This window comes from Zophobas morio, unplaced genomic scaffold (genome assembly GCF_036711695.1).
Source record: "Zophobas morio isolate AGI-343-1 ecotype UQ-CSIRO unplaced genomic scaffold, CSIRO_AGI_Zmor_V1 ptg000017l, whole genome shotgun sequence".
Classification (NCBI taxonomy): domain Eukaryota; kingdom Metazoa; phylum Arthropoda; class Insecta; order Coleoptera; family Tenebrionidae; genus Zophobas; species Zophobas morio.
In genome coordinates this window covers 3,530,116-3,550,141 of record NW_026972122.1, presented here as the reverse complement: position 1 = coordinate 3,550,141, position 20,026 = coordinate 3,530,116, and the positions used below count along the sequence as shown (strand labels likewise).

Sequence of the window (20,026 nt, the reverse complement as noted above, 5' to 3'; positions counted from 1 at the left end):
ATCCTAAAAAAATAAAAGATGAATTTCAGGGTTGCCAATTTCACTTTGATAAAATCACTTTTTTTTTCTAATCTACATCACAAAGATTTTTTGTGTTATTTTTTTGGGACTCCCGAAACCCCCGTACATAACGTACCAAAGAGTTAATTCGCCATTTTCCAGACACCCTGTATAAGTGATCAAAATGTAATAAAAAAGGCGATTCAAAACGATAAAAAGTGACAAGAAAAAAATGATAAGAAATGTGTAGAAAAGGCCAAAAAGACGACAAAAACAGACCAAAAAAAAAGAAAAAAATGTAGGACAAAAAAGGTCACCAAAACCTGCTACAAGAAACGACAACGAAAAAAAGACGATAAAATATGATACTGCAAAAATAAAAGTAAAAAAAGTGACAAAGAAAGCAAAAAATACAACAAAAAATAATGACAAAATATGTTTTAAAAAAATAATACAAAAGACTACAAAAAAATGGTTAAGAAAAAGGCACGCGCCAAAAAAAAAACTACAACAAACCACCAAAAAATGTTACAAAAAAGTGCTATTGAAGCAACTTAGATAAATAAATGAGGAAAAAAGATGAAAAAAGAATCATAGAACGTAAAAAAAAGGTGACATTAGTGTGCCAAAAAATCTACTGAAAAAGAGATAAAATGCAATAAAAAATGTAACAACCAGTGACATAAAAACTAAAAAAATGCAAAAAACAACAAAAAATAAAGAAGAAAAAACGTCGAAAGCAACAGCAACAAAAAAAAGTCAGAAAAAATTAAAAAGAAAGGTGAAAAAGGCGATAAACAATTATAAGAAAAAATGATATCAAAAAGCGACAAAAAGTAATAAAGGTTACTAAAAAATGTGAAAGAGAAAGCGTTCAAAAAAGGGAATAAAAAACGACCAAAAAATCTACAAAGAAAGGCCACACAAAAAGGCTTCAAACAAGTGAAAAAACAGAAAAAAAACTCGTCTAAAAAAAAGAGAGAAAAAGACAAAAAAAGTCTTGAAACAACGACTAAAAAAACTCTACAAAAAAAGGCTACAAAAATGCGTATTTTCACTCAATATAATCTTATTCTGAATAAAAAGTCTTGATCTAAGATCTAAATACATGAAAAATGACTGGTTTGTTTAGTTTCTCGAATCATCTTGCTTTGTTTAAAAAACGCATAATTAAAACATGTATTTATAAATTTCGTTTGGTATTATGTGTGTATACTTATTATTTGTTAACAATCATGAATCATGTTAATAATAAAACACTGAACTTTTGCTGACGTGTTTGAGTACTTCTGTATTAGATTTTTAAACCATTGTTTGGTTACTTTTGGTTTTATACAGTTCTTGGATATATCTCGGGTGGTTTGTAGTCTAGGGAGTATCCCTCTGACGTAAACGAAAAGATTATCAAAAACTTTTAAACAATACATGTGAAACAATCTTATCTGGAAGTTTTAAATCCTTTCATTATCGTTTTATCTAACCATTAAGCCTCATTACACTTTAAAAACGACGTATTTACGTAAACAGTAGCGCAAATCAACATTCCGTAGTTCAAATGTGTTTTCATATTTCAGGAAATAGTTCAAATTCCTTTGCGCAAGACAACATACCGTGCCCTTGAAGCCCCCATCTAGGTCAAAAAGGTTATCTCAATCAACTTTAAAATAAATACTCTTCAAACTATCAGTATTACTCCGAAAAACTCGCAGCTGCAAACATGTCAAGATTCGCCAAAGTTGAGCAAGGCCCCCCAATCGAGGTCTTCGCCCTAAACCAACAATTTGCCGCAGACACCTTCCCAAACAAAGTCAGCCTAGGGGTTGGGGGTAAGTTAAATGTGGAGTTTTGCGTGGTTGTGTTCGTAAAGTTTGCACTTTTATAGCTTATCGTACTAATGAGGGCCAACCTTGGGTTTTACCAGTGGTTCGAGCGGCGGAAAAGAGCCTAGCAGCTGATGAAAAGCTTAATAAAGAGTATTTGCCCGTTTTGGGGTTGGAGGCCTTTAGTAATGCCGCCACTACGATGCTGCTGGGGTCGGATAGCCCAGCCATTCAGGAAAATAGGGTTCGTAATGGGTTTTATTTTGAGAGATAATTGGTATTTCCCTTTTGAGTTTATGGTTGATTTAATTGTCCTCAATAACGACATTTTAGAAAGTGGTGTGTTTAATGGTGATGAATTTGGGTCAGCTGCAATTTTTTTGTGTATTGTGTGAGTGAAGGTTTATGATTTTATGAATGAATTTTTTGCATGCTGTAATCATGTGATACGTGTTTTTTTTGTTGTCAAACCGGGGTTTGGATTGTGTTATCAAGTGATTTAAAATCGGTCAACGAGGCTTAGAAACAAGTGAATTGATTGTTGAGTAATCTTATCAGATAAGACATTGATAGTCAGTGCTTTTTTTAATTTGTAATTGAAAGATTATGGTGTTAGGTAATTATCTATGTGGATATTTTCTATCTCTGTTGCAAAATATTTGGCATTTTGTACACAACTTGTTGAGGTAGTATTAACGTTGTGATTTATTTTTGGATATATTTTGTAGGTTTGTCATACATGAAACGAATGATTGCATTGGAACGTAAGGAGGATATGCAGTGTATTAAATAAACATTTTTGTATTTTTTAATGATCAAAGTTAAATTTTATAATTGTTTATATCGCATAATTATTCTTAACTACAAATTTTAAATTTTCCAAAATTTTATTTGAGATGTTAATAGTGCCATAATCTAGTGAAATTTATTTTAAAAATATTGATGTTGGCATTACAACTATTTGATAGTTTGACAGTTATTTGACCCCAGCTGTCAATCCGCGTTTGTGTTGCCAACATATTTTTTAACATTAAATTTCAAGGTTTGCCAAACTAACTTGCAATTATTTAGTTTTCTGACTTGCAGTGGGCTGTGATTTATGACATAAAAAATGCAGTTTGCAAAAGTCATTGAATGACTGCGCTGTGGGTAAGCGAAACAAGATGGCGCTGAGTTCACTGATTTTATAAAATCCCTAAATTACTACTAGTACAACTTTCCAGTGTAGTTGTCGGAATCACAACCTACCCTTTTTTGAAGAAGAAGAAGAAGAAGGAAATAGATGACAGCATGAAAGCAATTTATTTAAAGTTATAAAAACTAAGTAAAAGCATGAAAGTCACTATTATTTATGAGCCAACAATACAAAAAAATTGTATTTTACCGTATTTCAAGAGATTGTAGATGAAAAGTGGTGCAGTTTGTCGCAGTGAGGATTTAAGTTGATTATTACTTAATGATAGTTACGATCTGTTTTAAGTCGGAGAGAAATTAATTTCGTTGAAAGAGTAATTGTACTTTTAAACACAAACATAAGCGGCACAATAAGTACGACGTGATCAGAAATGGCTGAGTCTATTGGCAATCCTGGATTCGTAGTTAAAATTGGTATCATGATATTTTCTATAATTTCCGGTTGACAACTGTCAAGATTGACAGATTGTTGACATTTTTGATTTGCAAAATATATCCAAAACATAACCCAAATTTATTGCATGTCACGATTAACATAATATTTGTCACACAATAATTTCCGCCAACATAAAGGCAATAAAAGTTCACATTTTTGTTTAAAAATTACTGCCAACAGACTCGGTCATTTCTGATCACGCGGTACCATTGGTTGCCAAAATACAGTCGCGGCAAGAAAACTTTGGACGTCAGTGTCATTCCTTTGTCACAAAATGTGAAACACCTTTAAGTATTGTAACCTTATTTTTTAGTTTTGTCATGTTTGACGTTGCAGGCATGCTAACACTGGATGCGACGTGACAAATCTGACAAATCTTTTAAACTTCAAATATCAAAGTGACAATAAAGCATGGACTACATAAAAAAATTTCAAAATGACAGGAAAATAACGGCCAAGATTTTCTGGCCGCGGCCGTATATATTTAACGTAAAATACAGTGAATAGTGAAAGACTTTCGCTATTGTGAACCAGACTAATCATGTGGTACAGAATGGAACGCTGTGATTCGCTGAATTTAGTGGCGATCTGCTTCAACGGTTCCTTCTTAAAAAAAAAAAAACTGTATACGTAAAATGTTGTTTATTTAAATGACAAATGAAAATGTGACAAGTTATAGGTCATAAAAATATAAAATCAGTGAATATTGCTTGTGATTTTTTTGCCAGGTTGGCAATAGATTTGTAAGTTTTTGATGACATACCTCGTATCAAATTCAAAGTTTGGGCACCATTTTAATAGCTGCCTATTTCTCATTGGTTTTTAGGCGCGCTCTAGTCAAAATTGGCAGTGACATGCTAACATTGCTGCCAATAATTCAGAAATGCCAACCTAAAAATTTGCTTTAATCAATAATAGTAATCTCTGATTCCGTATATTCAGAGCCCTAAATGCAAAAAATACCTAAACTACTAATCAAACATCATTCTTGACGTTCTAAGTGTCAGAATGGCCAAGATCTGCGTGTCAGTAAGGGTGATTAAATTTAAGAAAATGCTAAAACTTTTAAATTGTCTGCCTTTCACCGTTCCGTTTATTAAAAAAAAATCACTTTAAGTTGAATATGATGAAAGATATGAGAAGTAAGAAAACATTAAAAATGCTTTATAAGCAATAAAGATGGAGGATATGAGTGTTTAGTAAAGTAAAAAGCAATACTGAGTAATACCATAGATTAATATAGATGCGACATACAGGCTGATTTGGCAAAATCATCCTTATTAACATTCAAGTCCTCAGCCGCCAAACGCAAGCGCCAAGTTTAAATAGTCGATGCTAATAAAAACCTTGTTGCTGTGGCCAAGAGTAATTCGTGTGACCTGAATTAAAGTGAAAGAAATAGTAAGCAGCATGTAATATTTCGGTAAATCTAGTGTCAATTTGTCGAAAATAAAACGAGTCGTTAACAATATTATGACATTTGTTCTTTTTTATTCATCGTGAGCCAAGAGGGCGGAGCTTAACTTCAAAATCCTTATTTCTTATGTTTTTGAGTATCGTGTTGTTCAAAGAATACTATGTATATTAAGAAAAATAAAGCCAAAGATTAGGCCCCCATCTCAATTGTGATGAATTTTTCATTCGTTGTCAAATCGAGGGGCGGGGCTTAATTGCAAAATCTTTATTACTTTTCTACAAGAAATTACCATGTAAGACATGTTTTCGACTATCGTGTTATTCAAAGAATACTAAGTATATTAAGAAAAGATTAAAGCCAAAAATTAGACTCCACCCATACCTGCCTTAATCTAATAGTACTGAAGTTTTCATTCGTTGGCAGACCTAGGGGCGGAGCCTAATTATTGCAAAATCCATATTTCCTTACAAAAATTTACCATATTAAACGTGTTTCAAGTTTCTAAGAATAAAAAAATCATCACAATTGAGACAGGGTGGGTGGGCGGGGTTTATATTTTGCCGTTTTGTCTTAATATACATAGTATTCTTTGAAGAACACGGTACTCAAAAACATGTTTTTAATTTCTTGAAAAGAAAGAAGTATTTTGCAGTTAAGCTCCGCCCCTTTGGTTCACGACCAATAAAAAAATCATCACAATTGAGACAGGGCGGGTAGTTAATTTTATTGACCCTTTTCCTGTAAGCAAAGTGAGTAGAGATTATATAAATTCCAGTGATACAGAGTGAGACAACATCGCGCAGGCGAAGTCAGATTTTTGGAGCGCCAAGTTAAAATTAACCAATGAGCGACAGGTTACGCATGTGTTTCCGGTTGCATTCTGTCAAAGCGGTTTGTTGTCACAGGCATTTGCTCTGCTGCCGGAGTGCCGGATACTATTTCCAACGTGGTTTTGAAGATGCGTGCGCACGGAAAGTCACTACGAAAGTTTTACGATCTTACAGGAAAAGGGTCATTTCCTAGTTAGAAATAAAGACTGCTGCCAACATAAATCTAGGAGTCCTAAACTATGACGCTTCTGTATGTTCTCTGGTACAGTTTCGGCCAGAAAATTTTGGGCAGTGTTTTTCTGTCATTAAAAAAAAAAAAAACACTGTACTCTATGCTTTATTGTCATCATTATGACAATGATTATTGACACCTTAAAAAATAAATTTTGACATATACAGGGTGTCTCAGAAATAAGTACATTAATTTTAATCAGTTATAGAGCTCATTGAACTCAACAACTTTTTTTAGTAGAGTTTTGTCAAGAACTTTTTAATTATCAATTTAAAAATTGTTAAAGTTATACCCCAATTAAGGTTACCCGCCCATGGATCCTCAGTCACCCATGGACACTAATAATTATTATAATTAATAATTTATGGTCAAAAACAGTTACTAGGATACGTCTTTTCCTAATCTTGTCAATGTGACAAACATTTATTAGAGAGAAATTGAAAATCCTGCTCCCTAATGGCGTACGGAATTTCATCGGCCCAAATGTGGGTGTTGAACACCTTCCCTCGTGTAACCGAGTTGATGGTATAATAAGCGATACAAAATTTGCTTGTTCGTTTATTTTTCTATTAACCCACTCACAAAAGTTTTGTCTACGTGGTAAGTCTGTTAGTTTCAATAACTGAACTTTCTGGTCCTGAAAGGGGTACATTTGTTGTCTGAGTATCCTCCAAATACTACTCTCCGATACATCACACTAGACAGTGATACGTGCTAGTGCCCGGTCGAGCTTCGACACTCTTCAAAACAGCCTCTTCAATATTAGCAATTCTATTACTACGTAACTTACCCCGATCCTGAGGTGCCGGTTTAAAAGATCCGTACTCTCGAAAATGCTGCAACGTTCTTAAAACTGCGCACATTTGGCAGACGATTTGGGAGGTTTTCTGAAAAAATTCGTTGGGCGCGAGTGCCGTTTCCCCGAGCTTCACCGTACGTTAAAACGATATCGGTGCATTCCAGATTTGAAAACAAAGCCATTTCAACACATTTCGTCTATAAATTAGAAATGTGTGCCAAACAAACTTTAAAGAGACAACGTTTAATAAAAACATTGACATAAAAATGATTGTCAGTGTCAAAACGGTTGCTACGGTACCTTCTTCATTGTTGTAGTGTTGCTATTATTTAAGTTATTATTTAAGGTGAACATAGACGGCTCGTGACTATATGGGTGGGAAAATTCGAAATTCGACTTGAGTTTTCGAAAAAATGCTAGATAAAAAAGTTGTTCCGTTTCACGAGTTCTGTTACTGGTTAAAATTAATGTACTTATTTCTGAGACACCCTGTATACGTCATATAAATTTTGACATACGTCATCATCCACATTCCAGTCTACGTCAAAATGACAAACATGGCATTTTTGAGGTTATAACTACGTAAAGCCTGTTTTAGAGCTTATGTCACTGGAATGACAGAACTGCCTAAGATTTTGTGGCCGAAACTGTAATACCTTCAACAAAAAACAAACTAGAATTAAACAAATTTAACGATATTGTATATAATAAAATGCTGATTAAAAAAAGCAAATATTATTAATGATTCAACAAACACAGATTTTAAAGGCTTTTCTCTACATTTTCAGAATGGTATTTTTATTGGTTGTTAGAATTCATAATGTTAATAAGGTTATCAGTCGGAAAGACAACAGGTTTTGTTTTCAATATCTGTCAACGAAAGTGCTGCCAACTGTTGGCGCCAAGTGTTTAGTACAGTGCAATATTTTTGTTTGTACCAACCTTAGTTAACCCAAAATTGTTTTTGGACTTCATTTATTTGTTTTCAGTAAATTTCGTGTCCTGAATATTCTACAGAAGTGTTAAATTAGTTCCATGTCTTCTAAATGAAGTTAAACGGGTAAATTAACGTTGCCAAAGTGGAATTCTGTAGTTCTTTTGCACGATTAAGATGGCCGCCGATTCAGTAGTACCAATCAAGTGAAAAAGGACTGTAATATTGGTCCGCAATTTAAATAAGTGCAATTTAGACAATAATTTAGATTAGTTTGGTACATTTTAATAAATAAATTCCAGCATAACTCCTTGGTTTGCTATTTATTGTTAACAAAACTACAAAACTCATTTGTTTAGCTAGACAGTAATTATTGGACAGTAAGTAGTTAACTGTATCGCATCTGGAAACGATCCACCAATCGAATGAGTTTCTTAATTTGAAAGATTCATTGTTGTCAACTTAAAGTTGAGTGCGGATAAATATTACCATGTTTTTCATTTGATTCCCCAAAATCTCCAACTCAACATTTAAAACTGTAATTTGTGGGGCAAGAATTTGAAATAAGGTCCATATGGTACTATTTTAGTCAAAAAACTAGACAAATGACAGTAAATGTCTTATTTCCATTGACTTTCATTGATCTGTGGGAACCTGATTTACTCATTTTCCATTTTATAAAGTTTTTTTTTTAATAAAATAGTATCGTGTGATCGTTGGCAATCTTGGATTTTTAGTTAAAATTGGAATCATGATGTTTTCTAAAATTTCCGGTTGTCAGCTGTCACGATTGACAGATTGTTGACATCTTTTATTTGCAAAATGTATCCAAAACATAACCTAAATTTATCGCATGTCATGATTGACATACTTGACACATAATTAATTCCGTTATGCCATTATAAATACATACAACAAATAATAATGCATATATTTAATTTTTTCTAGCGGTAAGTGTTATCAATAGGTCGGAAGGCAGCGCGGGCGGGAAAGTTTCAAATTAAAAAGGCACTAGAAATGCAAATAAACAATTAAAAAAAGTCAAACAATAATAAATTTGAATGCAACAATAATTAAACACAATAGCTCACGTTTTAATATAATTAGTACATATGTACTTAGAAATTTTTATTTGAAAGTAAATCTACTTAAAAAAAGGCACTAGTAACTTCAGCTGCCATTGTCAAACATAAGCACTTACTGGTTATCAAAAATATAAAAAAGGTTTCAGCTATGTAAGTGATGTATACTATTACCCCCACCCGCCCTGTCTTTCCTTAGAGGGATCTGATTAGTCAAAATCACTCTTATCTTAGCAGGTACTAGCCCCGCCCACCCGCCCTCTCTTTTCTTAGAGGGTATCTCATTTGCTAAAGTCAGTCTTATCTTGGCAGCTACTAGTACCTGCTAAAATAAGACCGATTTTGGCAAATGACATACCCTCTAAAAAAAGAGAAGTTTGGTGGGCGGGGCTAGCACGTGCTAAGATAAGGTTGATTTTGGCAAATGACGTAATTACCGAATCGCCAAATGGGATCCATTTAGAAGAAATAACTCCATGGTCTTGGGTATCAATATAGCTCCTAGAAATACCTAGTACCGTCATCCATTGTTGTACGAGTGGAGTAAATGCAGTTGGTAACGCAAAAAATTCCCCTAGTTTGGAACCAGTTTTTGTCAGCAGAGGGTTGACAACGCGTTATGGTCACGTGGTCTTAGCGTGCACGTTATTCTTGTTTAAAGTCAATTAATATAACTAATAATTATTAAATAAGATTTTATTGATTATATTTAATTAATATTTGTCTAGTCAACACATTTTTTGAATTTTATTTAAATTAACAATCCAAATTTTGTATATAAACTACAAACTCTTTAAATCCAACATAAAACCATTTTAAATTTCGCGGTCTGTCAAATGGTGTCAATACTTTTTGTTTTTGCTAAGTTTCCGCCAGGTTTGCTCTACGGTGACGATACTATGTGTTTTCTAGGGGTTATAAGTCGTTTTTGATCACTTTAGGTCTGTGCTTTAGGGGATAGGGCTGCCAACTTTTAGTTTTCTCTAGTGTTTCGAAAATCTTGATAAAATTAAAATAACTAACAGAATTTAATTTTGCCCCAAGAGTCAAAGTCCCTAAATTACAAATGTCAAAGTTACTAAATTACTTTAATCTGCCATTTAGGGTTTAACCAGTGGCGTGGTATCTATGTTATGGAGAGGGCAGTTTCTTCCTCTTGAACTCTTAAATGGACCATCCCGACGTTCTTTTGCCTGCTGAATCGTGTCATTAGTGTTTTTCTTTTAAATATTTCCACTGTAATTATCACTTTACTTTAAAATATTTCGCAAGCCATTAATTTATATAATTAATGTGATGTATTTAGTAAGAACTATTTTATTTAGAAACCACCCGTATAAGATGGAACTTTAATATGTCCGTTTCAAACTTTCTAATTTATCCACTTTCCAGGCATTCGGAGTTCAGTGCCTCTCAGGAACCGGTTGCCTTCGAGTAGGCGCAGAATTTCTCGCCAGAACCCTAGGCTACCAAACCTTCTACTTCTCAATACCGACATGGGGTAACTCACTCTCACTTCCACCAATCCAAAAATAACCCCCTCATTCCAGAAAACCACAGATCTGTGTTCAACAACGCCGGTTTTAAAGAAGCCAAAGAATACAGATACTGGTCACCAAGTGCCCGAGGTCTCGACCTTGACGGCTTCCTCGAAGACCTGAACAACGCACCTGAAAACTCTGTAATCATTTTACACGCATGCGCCCACAATCCCACCGGATGCGACCCCACTCAGGAACAATGGACCAAAATCGCCGACGTCATGGAACAAAAAAAACTGTTTCCATTTTTCGATTCGGCCTACCAAGGTTTTGCCTCTGGAGACTTGGAGAAGGACGCCTGGGCCGTTCGTTATTTTGTGTCTAGAGGGTTTGAGCTGCTCTGTGCGCAGTCGTTTGCCAAGAACTTTGGGTTGTACAGTAAGTAGGCGTGAAGTCACGTGTTGCTAAGCACCAATCAAAATTTTGTAGACGAACGTGTGGGTAACTTGACTTTTGTTACTAAAAACACGGAGGTGATTCCTAAAGTGAAGTCACAGGTGACTTTGTTGATCAGAGCGATGTACTCAAATCCGCCTAGCCATGGTGCTAGGATAGTGACACACGTTTTGAATGATCCCGCGCTTTATGCACAATGGAAAGAGTGTATAAAGGCTATGTCTTCTAGAATAATTGAAATGAGGAAGGCTTTGAGGGCTGAGTTGGAGAGGTTGAGCACTCCTGGAGACTGGAGCCACATTACGTCACAGATTGGAATGTTTTCCTATACCGGACTTAACGGTAAATAGTTTTGTGATTAGTGTGGTGTGAGTTTTTATTTTTGTTTTTATTTTAGAAAAACAATCTTTGCATATGATTGAAAAACACCACATTTATATGCTTCGCTCAGGCCGCATCAGTATGTGTGGAGTCACCCCAACAAATGTGGAATACGTGGCAAAGGCTATATACGAAACTGTAACAAATGTAAAGTAGATATTTGTTATTTATTTTAGTTGAAACTGCTGAAACTCTATTTAATCAAATTTTATACAGCGTTTTCTAAGCATTTCTCAAAAAAGTGTGATAAAAAATGCAATAGAACGAGTGTATTGTGATGTAGATATTATAGTTGTGGTATTATATCCTGCTGGCTAATGTTTGATGGTTTTTTTTAAACCCGAATCTTTTTCAGTGTGGCGACCATGGTGTGACTTTGGGGCACAAACTGTGATACAAGCCAAGAGAAGATTTGCTCTTTATTAGAAAAAAAAAAACAAAACAATAAAGGTGTGGTTTTAGTTTGTTTTTTTATTTTGTGTTATAATTTATGTTAAAAAACCTCATTATTACCGTTGTCGTGCCGCCACTGGTTTTCAGCTCACGGAGTCAAATGACAGTAGTTTAATTGCTTTAGTTATTTTGTACACCGACGCGACGCTATCACAGTAGTTTGCTTATCGAAGGTAGGTATTTTGCTCTATGTTGTTTTTAGGGTTATGTAAACTTAACATTTAATCAAAAACGTTCCACTTTAATTCTAACGTACGGTATAAACGAAACCACGTGTACTTTTCTATTCGTTTTATCGAAAATTTCGACTTGGTGCAGATAATGTGAGGTTATGTTAAAAAATGGCTACGAACCCGATGATCATAGCCCCCATATACGCAAGAATCCTGTCCAAATTTCCACAAAACTTTGCCTTCTGTTTCGCCTATGGCTCGGCAGTGAAGAAACAACTGTCGAAAAAGCAAGAAGACAACATGATTGATTTGATTTACTGTGTTGACAATCCAACAAAATGGCATGAAGCAAATATGAAAGAGAATTTTTCACACTATAGTGGTTTGAAGTACTTCGGGCACGAGTTTGTGGCCAGGTATCAGGAGAATTTTGGGGCGAAAGTGTATTTTAATACTCTTGTACCAATGGAAGGGGTGTGGATTAAGTATGGGGTTGTGGCCACTAAAGACTTGATTACGGATTTGTTGGAGTGGTCCGATTTGTACTTAGCGGGGCGTCTGCACAAACCCGTCGAAATAATAAAGAAAAGTTTGAATTCGGACCTGCAGATTGCGTTACAGTTGAATTTGCAGTCGGCGGTTCATACGGCTTTGTTGTTGCTTCCGGATACGTTTAGTGAATATGAGTTTTACTACACTATTTCTAATCTAAGTTATTTGGGCGATTTTCGTATGACTTTTGGAGAAAATAAAAATAAGGTTGAGAATATAGTGCGGCCGCAGCTGCTAGGGTTTCGGAATTTGTATGGACCTTTTATTAGAACCTTGAATGATTACGTGGAATTTCCCGTTTTGCAAGAAAATAACAAGAAGGAAGAAATTTCTGGGTGTTGTAGCCAAGATGTGAGTCCGTTGGCGAAGTTGCATCATTTAAATCAGCTACCCAGGTGGCCGCAGAAGGCCTTGACGAGGTTCTGGAATAAGGGGGCCTTGAAACAAGATACTGAAGATGTTTTGAGGGCTCTTGCCTACGATCCGGATTGTGACCTTATAGTTGGACAGTGTGTCCGCGATATCGTGTTTAACTCGTCTGCTAGACAAAGCATAAAGACTATAGCCACAGCCGGATTTGTTAAAAGTGTTAGATATAGTTCTAAAAAAATCTGGAAGATGTTTTCCTAGCCAAAAACATATCAAAGTAGATGTAGAAAAAATGAAAAAAAATTTGTTTGTTTGCACAGTGAATTTAGTCATAGTTTTTTTTCCTTCCAGAAAAATGAATTCCGATTCTGATTCAGATGATTCCGACCAAGGAATACGTTATAAAACGGATAGTACAAGACACAGAATGGTTCTAGCATCACATTGTTTGACAAGCAGACCTAGATCCAGAAGCCCCATTCACGCAAAATCAAAAAACCGAGGTCGTCAGCTGCCTCGTCATTTCCTAGACGATGATCCTGAAGACTCAGACCTAGGATCACAGTTCCCATTCAGCTTCAAACATGACGAAGATTCCTGCGCAGAGCCAACTCAAGAATCTTCGTGCATCGGCCCCCAGCTACCTCTTCACCTCCAGAAGATCAAAGGAGAAAGTTCTTCGTCTTCATATGGACCTCAGTTGCCACCTCACTTAAAGAAGCACGAAAATCCTCCCAGCATTGGACCCTACTTCCCTCCTCACTTGCGTCTGAAGCTCCAAGACGACGAATCAGATGAAGAAATGGACCAAGACACGTACGGTCCTCTTCCCCCTGGAGCCTCAATCACTTCAAGCGCCCAACTAGCCCTTGAAGAACGGGCGCTTCAGTTGAAGATGGACCAGTTGGACCCTAATAAGGACAGCGTTCCGACTCGCGAAGAGTGGATGGTGGACTTGCCGCAAGTCAAAGCGGCGAATTTCGGGTTAGGACCGAGACAGTTCAGGAGTAAGCCCGGTCCTGATATGTCCGACAGGTCGTCGTGGACTGACACTCCTAATACAAAGAACACACAAGGCGAGAAAGTTGATTTGAAGAGAGAGGCAGAAATGAGGGAAATTCGCAAGAGGGATGAAGAACACGAGAAGATTGCGAAGTTGTTGAAGAAGAAGAATAAGCTGAGTTTGGTGGAGATGCATCAGACTAAGATGATGGAGACGAAAATGGTTTGTATGGGGTGGGGGTTGGTGTGTGAGTAATGGTTTTGGTTTTAGGAGGAGGGTCCAAGCGAGAGGAGACCGTTCAGTAGAGATATTGATCTTCAGGTTAATCGGTTCGATGAGGCGCAGAAGAAGGCCGTTTTGAAGAAGGCGCAGCTGCTTGATGATAGGTTTTCTAGCGGACAGTCTAAGTTTTTGTAAACGCTTAGGTTTCTGTGTTAATTTTAAGTACTATATGTTTGCGTTTAGCCACCTAAAAATGTACAAAAGTGTAGCGCATATCTCTTTCAACTCAGATTTTTAACAATAAATAAACAATTGGAATCTCTTTATTTACTGACTTAGCTTTTATAATTAAACGAATAAGTATTTCGTCGTGTTTGTAGGAGCAAATTGTCTTGTATTTGGAATCAGTTTAGAAAATAGTAGGAAAATTAGTAATAGAGCTTTTAGTGTTAATAAAATTTAAAATCTAAGGTTAGATTTTTAATAGTATTCTAAATTTTTGCACGTAACATACAAAGTAAACCACGAGATCGTAGATTTTTTTCTAGGCAAATTGTACTTAGTTAAGTTTGTTTTTTTAAAGAAAGAAGTGTCAAAACTGATGGGTGCTAAATTCAGCCAATCACAGCGTTTCGTTGCATACCACGTGATCAGCATATTTGTTGTGTTACGGTGTTTTGACCACAATTCCATTGTGATTTTTCCTTCTGCTGTCATCTACTTCTTTCGTAAAAAAACAGACTATAGTTAAAATGTCAAATCAACAAAATACCGAATGAAATGGTAAGTTGAGCTTCATAGAAAAAATAAAATTGAAAATATTATGGTATTTTACATAAATATATGTATGTATGTTTACAAAAATACATCGGTAAGGATTCCTATGTAGAAGGAAATCGTAATTTTAATAATATTTTATAGCACCGAAAAAAGCAGAACTTAAAATTAGGCGAACACGAAAATTGGTATGTTGTGAATTTAACAAATTTTAGTTAAAGATATTGTGTAATTCTTATGTTCCTTGACCTTTCCTCTTTGATGCTGGTAGATCTCTGGGTATATGATATGTTGCTGCAGTGGTGATAAAAGCGGAGACCAAATTATGACTCATTTAGACGTTTTGTTTACACGGTTGCCACGGAAACCGGGCGTCTAGTCGCTGTATTTATGTAGGATCGGGTCCTGCTCGAACAGTGACTATATTTAATAAAAATCGTCCTCTGTCTTACGACGGTAAAATTTTAGTGAAAAATTTAGGGCGAGCCACTCCAGATTTATTAATAAAGTGTGTTCATGACAAAACGAGAGACTTTCATGGAAATTTTAATAAACATTACAAGTAATGGTACATTTTTGTGGATGTGAAAAAAAAATGTTTTGTTTTGTGTCTCCGCAGTACTGATTTAAAATCAAAGGTACGTGGACAAGTACTTTTTTTTATTGAATGTATTTTTGTATTTATTTCCGTCACACAATTTCATCTATTAATTGGTAATAGCAGCTTGTTTTGTGCCTTCATATTTAACTCATCACTTAAATCAGAGAACATAGAGAAGCGTCATAGTTTAAATTAAACGACGGTTGAGGACTCGTCGACTTATTTGGCAACAGTGTTTGTTTCTAACTAGGAATAAAATTAACTACAATAGAAAAAATGTCATAATATTTTTAACGACGCGTTACCAAAATATTACAAGCTGCTTACTGTTTCCTTCACTTTAATTCAGGTCACACGAATTACAGTTCGTCGTCTGCGAACTTGTTTGATCTACAGACCAGAGCGCACTCAGGCCAATGTCGACTCTAAGCGTTTGGAAACGATTTGATTTATAAGCCATGATCCGTGATCTGATTACACATCCTTAGCGGTTTCGACCATAATTTCTTGCTGTTTCAACCTCCGAATTCTCAGTTTTTCGAAATTTTAGTTTGGGGACTTTTCAGTTTGCTCCTACTTATTATTCAATTTTTGGATTTTACAATTTCTCAATTTTTCAATTTTTCGGTTTTTAGTTTTTCTCTTCAATTTTACGATTTTTGAATATTCCGATTTTTCAATTTTTGACCTTTATAAACTCTTGATTAATTGATTTTTCATGTTTTTTGGTCTTTCAATTTTTCTATTTTTTCAGGTTTCGATTTTTCAACTTCACTTTTTTGATTTTTCGATGTCTCAATTTTTCAATTTTTTAATTTCTCAGTTTTTGCACATTTCAGTTTTGGAATTTTTCAGTTTACGTATTATTCAATTTTTCGATCTTACGATTTTGTAGGTTTTTGATTTTTCAATTTTTCGATTTTTTTAAGGTTTCGATATTTCGTCTTCACTTTTTTGATTTTTCGATTTCTCAATTTTTCGATTCTTTAGATTCTCAGTTTTTGGATATTTCAGTTTTGGGAGTTTTTAGTTTTTCGATTCGTCAGTTTTTCTTTCATTTTTCAGTTTTTCGATATTTCAGTTTTGGGATTTTTCAATATTTCTGTTCTTCCACTTTACCATTTTTGACTTCTGGATTTTTAGATGCGTCGACTTTTTACTTTTTCGATTTTTAAATTTTAGATTTCTCAATTTTTTGGTGTTTTAATTTTTCAATATTTAAAATTTTCGATTTTTCGATTTCTCGATTTTTCATTTCAGCTCTTCCATATTTCAATTATTCAAATGTTTCGATTTCTTAATCTTTCGATTTTTCGGCTTCCTGGTTTTAGATTTTCTGTTTTTCAATTGTCGTTTTTTCAATTTTTCGATTTTTAAATTTTACATTTTTCAGTTTTTTGATATTTTAATTTTTCAATATTTAAAATATTGGATTTTTCGATTTCTCGATTTTTCATTTCAGTTCTTCGATATTTCCGTTTTTCATGTTTTCGAATTTTTCAAATGTTTTGATTTCTTAATCTATCGATTTTTCGACTGCCCGGTTTTAGATTTTCTGTTTTTCAATTGTCGTTTTTTCAAATTTTCGATTTTTCAATTTTTCAAATTTGACATTTATAAACTATCAATTTTTCGATTTTTCAATTAATCCATGTTTTGATTTTCCCATTTCTTGACTTTCAAGGGTTTCGATATTTCTGTTCTTCAATTCTTTAATTTTTCGATTTTTCATTTTTTAGTTTTTTTAAGGTTTCGATTTTTCGACTTCACTTTTTGGATTTTTCGATTATTGCTCAATTTTTCGACTTTTTAGGTTCTCAGTTTTTGGATATTTCAGGTATCGATTTTTCGACTGCCCGGTTATAGATTTTCTGTTTTTCAATTGTTTTTTCAGATTTTCGATTTTTCAATTTTTCAAATTTGACATTCATAAACTGTCAATTTTTCGATTTTTCAATTAATCGATGTTTTGATTTTCCTATTTCTTCACTGGCGAGGGTTTCGATATTCCTGTCAAACTTTCAAAATTCCATTTACTATCGATTGAAAAACCGGCCCTAAGTGTCAAATGTAAAAGTTAAATATGACCGTCAAATATTTAGGTTAGAAATATCTAAAGGTTACTTTACACCACGGTTGTGGAATAGATAGGTTTGTACACTAATGGCTTGGGATGGCGACGCTTCTTTTCGATCCCTATATCCATGGAAAGGACACATACAGCTAGCGCCTCTACCTTGTCGAGCGGAAATCATTCTAGTTATTTTGGGGATTTTCGTTTACATTGCTTTATGAACAATACAAAATTTGTAAATGACATTTGATCGGAGTCGATAAGTACGATTTCTTTTATTAATTACATCGGTTATAGACAGATGCCTATAGAGTTCTGTGTCCCTAAAACGTCAAAAACCAGGCGACGCGATCGACAATTGGCGTCGCTGACCAGGGATATGCAAATGTATGCTAGTGTATCAACCTATCTATTCTACAACCGTGCTTTACACTATCTGACGACTGAATGACATTGACGTCTGAAATTTTTTGGCGGCAATTGTAGATTTTCTGTTTTTCAATTGTCGTTTTTTCAAATTTTCGATTTTTCAGTTTTTCAAAGTTGACATTCATAAACTGTCAATTTTTCGATTTTTCAATTAATCGATGTTTTGATTTTCCCATTTCTTGACTTTCGAGGGTTTCGATATTCCTGCTCTTCAATTCTTTAATTTTTCGATTTTTCATTTTTTAGTTTTTTTAAGGTTTCGATTTTTCGGACTCACTTTTTGGATTTTTCGATTGCTCAGTTTTTCGACTTTTTAGGTTCTCAGTTTTTGGATATTTCAGGTATCGATTTTTCGACTGCCCGGTTATACATTTTCTGTTTTTCAATTGTTTTTTCAAATTTCGATTTTTCAATTTTTTAAATTTGACATTCATAAACTGTCAATTTTTCGATTTTTCAATTAACCGATGTTTTGATTTTCCCATTTCTTCACTTTCGAGGGTTTCGATATTCCTATTCTTCAATTCTTTAATTTTTCCATTTTTCATTTTTTAGTTTTTTTAAGGTTTCGATTTTTCGACTCACTTTTTGGATTTTTCGATTGCTCAGTTTTTCGACTTTTTAGGTTATTAGTTTTTGAATATTTCAGGTTTTCCATTTTTCAGGTTTTTTTTCGTTTTTCAGTTTTTCGATCTCAGTTTTGGGATTTTTCAATATTTCGATTCTCCGACTTTTCGATTTTTGACTTCTGGATTTTTCGATGTGTCGATTATTTTACTTTTTCGATTTTTGAATTTTAGATTTTTTGATTTTTAAAATTTTAGATTTTTCAATTTCTCGATTTTTCAGTTTAGTTCTTCGACATTTGAATTTTTCAAGTTTTCGAATTTTTCAAATGTTTCGATTTCTTAATCTTTTGATTTTTCGACTTCCCGGTTTTAGATTTTCTGTTTTTCAATTGTCATTTTGTCAAATTTCGATTTTTTAATTTTTCAAATTTGACTTTCATAAACTCTCAAGTTTTCGATTTTTCAATTAATCGGTGTTGTGATTTTCCCGTTTCTTGACTTTCGAGTGTTTCGATATTTTCCTGTTCTTCAATTCTTCACTTTTTTCGAATCGAATCGAATCGAAAAATCGATTTTTCAGTTTTTAGATATTTCAGTTTTAGGATTTTTCAATATTTCAATTCTTCGGCTTTTCTATTTTTGACTTCTGGATTTTTCGATTTGTCTACCTTTTCACTTTTTCGATTTTTCAATTTTTGGATTTTTAAATTTAAAATTTTTCAGTCTCGTGATATTTTAATTTTCCAATATTTCTTAATCTTTCGATTTTTCGACTTCCTGGTTTTAGATGTTCTTTTTTTCAATTTTTCGGTTTGTTAATTTTTCATTCCCAATTTATCAAGATTTGATTGTTCAGGTTTTCGATTTATCAATTTTTCAATTTTTTATTTTGGCCTATTTCGGTTTCTCAGTTTTTCCAGTTTTCCATTTTTTAGTTTTTTGATTTTTCTGCTTTTCCAATTTTTCAACTTTTAACTTTTTGTTTGTCGATTTCTCTATTTTTCGATTTTTCGACTTCATCACTTTTCGATTTCTCGTTCTTTTGATCTTTTAATCTCTCAATTTTTCAATTTTTCGAATTTTTAAGTTTTTTGATTTCTCGATTTATCGAGATTTGGATTTTTCGATATTTTGATTGTGAATTTCTCAATTTGTAATTCGGCTTTTCGACTCTACGATTTCTTGATCTTTTGATTCTTCGATTTCTTGGTTTTTCGATTTTCAGTTCTTCGATATTTCGATTTTTCAAGGTTTCGATTTTTCGATTATTAGATTTCTCGATTTTTCGAATATTCGATTATTTTAATTGTTTCATTTTTTTCTCACTGTTAATATCATACAGTGTATCGAAAACAACCACAAAAATTGTCACTAAAATCATAAAAAAAAAATCACACAAAATAGAACACAGCGTTGGGTTATACGATTTCAACAATATTCTTAGTTTAAGACGTTTTGCTAGTATAAAACACAAATAAAGAATTAATTCTTAGTTAAACAAAATATGTAAAATCGTCTAAATATGTACCAAAAATATTCATTTGGTCGTTATAAAAACCGACCGAACAACTATTTCCCGCAGAAATTATAGTCCAAACCCACCAAATCGGTCCTGAACGCTTAGAGTCGACATTGGCCTGAGCGCGTTCTGGTCTGTAGATCAAACAAATTCTCAGGCGACTAGCTGTAGTGAAACAAATTTTTTTATTGGGATCGACTATTTAAATTTGGCGCTTGTCTTT

At 34.0% G+C, this 20,026-nt stretch overlaps 3 protein-coding genes across 4 annotated transcripts; all 3 read left to right on the top strand.

Moving 5' to 3' along the window:
- Nucleotides 1-1,487: 1,487 nt before the first annotated feature.
- On the top strand, nucleotides 1,488-11,523 carry Got1 (Glutamate oxaloacetate transaminase 1). Its single transcript, XM_064057376.1, has 7 exons — nucleotides 1,488-1,826; nucleotides 1,883-2,064; nucleotides 10,137-10,245; nucleotides 10,295-10,663; nucleotides 10,715-11,023; nucleotides 11,079-11,209; nucleotides 11,418-11,523. Exons 1-7 carry the CDS (start codon nucleotides 1,718-1,720, stop codon nucleotides 11,454-11,456), a joined length of 1,248 nt encoding a protein of 415 aa, XP_063913446.1. The 5' UTR covers nucleotides 1,488-1,717; the 3' UTR covers nucleotides 11,457-11,523.
- Nucleotides 11,524-11,639: 116 nt separating this feature from the next.
- On the top strand, nucleotides 11,640-14,152 carry LOC135130204 (GPALPP motifs-containing protein 1). 2 transcript variants are annotated; one of them, XM_064057559.1, is made up of 3 exons: nucleotides 11,640-11,688; nucleotides 12,961-13,834; nucleotides 13,883-14,152. In XM_064057559.1, the coding sequence occupies exons 2-3, from the start codon at nucleotides 12,965-12,967 to the stop codon at nucleotides 14,027-14,029; spliced, it is 1,017 nt and encodes a 338-aa protein (XP_063913629.1). In that variant the 5' UTR covers nucleotides 11,640-11,688; nucleotides 12,961-12,964; the 3' UTR covers nucleotides 14,030-14,152. The 2 variants fall into 2 exon arrangements, with proteins under 2 accessions (XP_063913629.1, XP_063913628.1); XM_064057558.1 differs by lacking the exon at nucleotides 11,640-11,688 and having other exon boundaries at nucleotides 12,870-13,834.
- On the top strand, nucleotides 11,706-12,870 carry LOC135130205 (phosphatidate cytidylyltransferase, mitochondrial). The gene has a single exon (XM_064057560.1). It carries the CDS (start codon nucleotides 11,857-11,859, stop codon nucleotides 12,868-12,870), a length of 1,014 nt encoding a protein of 337 aa, XP_063913630.1. The 5' UTR covers nucleotides 11,706-11,856.
- Nucleotides 14,153-20,026: the final 5,874 nt, after the last annotated feature.

What these genes read in the sequence shown, in the direction of transcription:
- Got1 (XM_064057376.1), top strand. Translation starts at nt 1,718, where the DNA reads ATGTCAAGATTCGCCAAAGTTGAGCAAGGCCCCCCAATCGAGGTCTTC. An exon ending in CAGCCATTCAGGAAAATAGG is followed by an intron (nt 2,065 to 10,136) that starts GTTCGTAATGGG and finishes TCCACTTTCCAG; the next exon opens with GCATTCGGAGTTCAGTGCCT. An exon ending in TTCCTATACCGGACTTAACG is followed by an intron (nt 11,024 to 11,078) that starts GTAAATAGTTTT and finishes TTTTTATTTTAG; the next exon opens with AAAAACAATCTTTGCATATG.
- LOC135130205 (XM_064057560.1), top strand. Translation starts at nt 11,857, where the DNA reads ATGGCTACGAACCCGATGATCATAGCCCCCATATACGCAAGAATCCTG.
- LOC135130204 (XM_064057558.1), top strand. Translation starts at nt 12,902, where the DNA reads ATGAAAAAAAATTTGTTTGTTTGCACAGTGAATTTAGTCATAGTTTTT. An exon ending in AGATGATGGAGACGAAAATG is followed by an intron (nt 13,835 to 13,882) that starts GTTTGTATGGGG and finishes TTTTGGTTTTAG; the next exon opens with GAGGAGGGTCCAAGCGAGAG.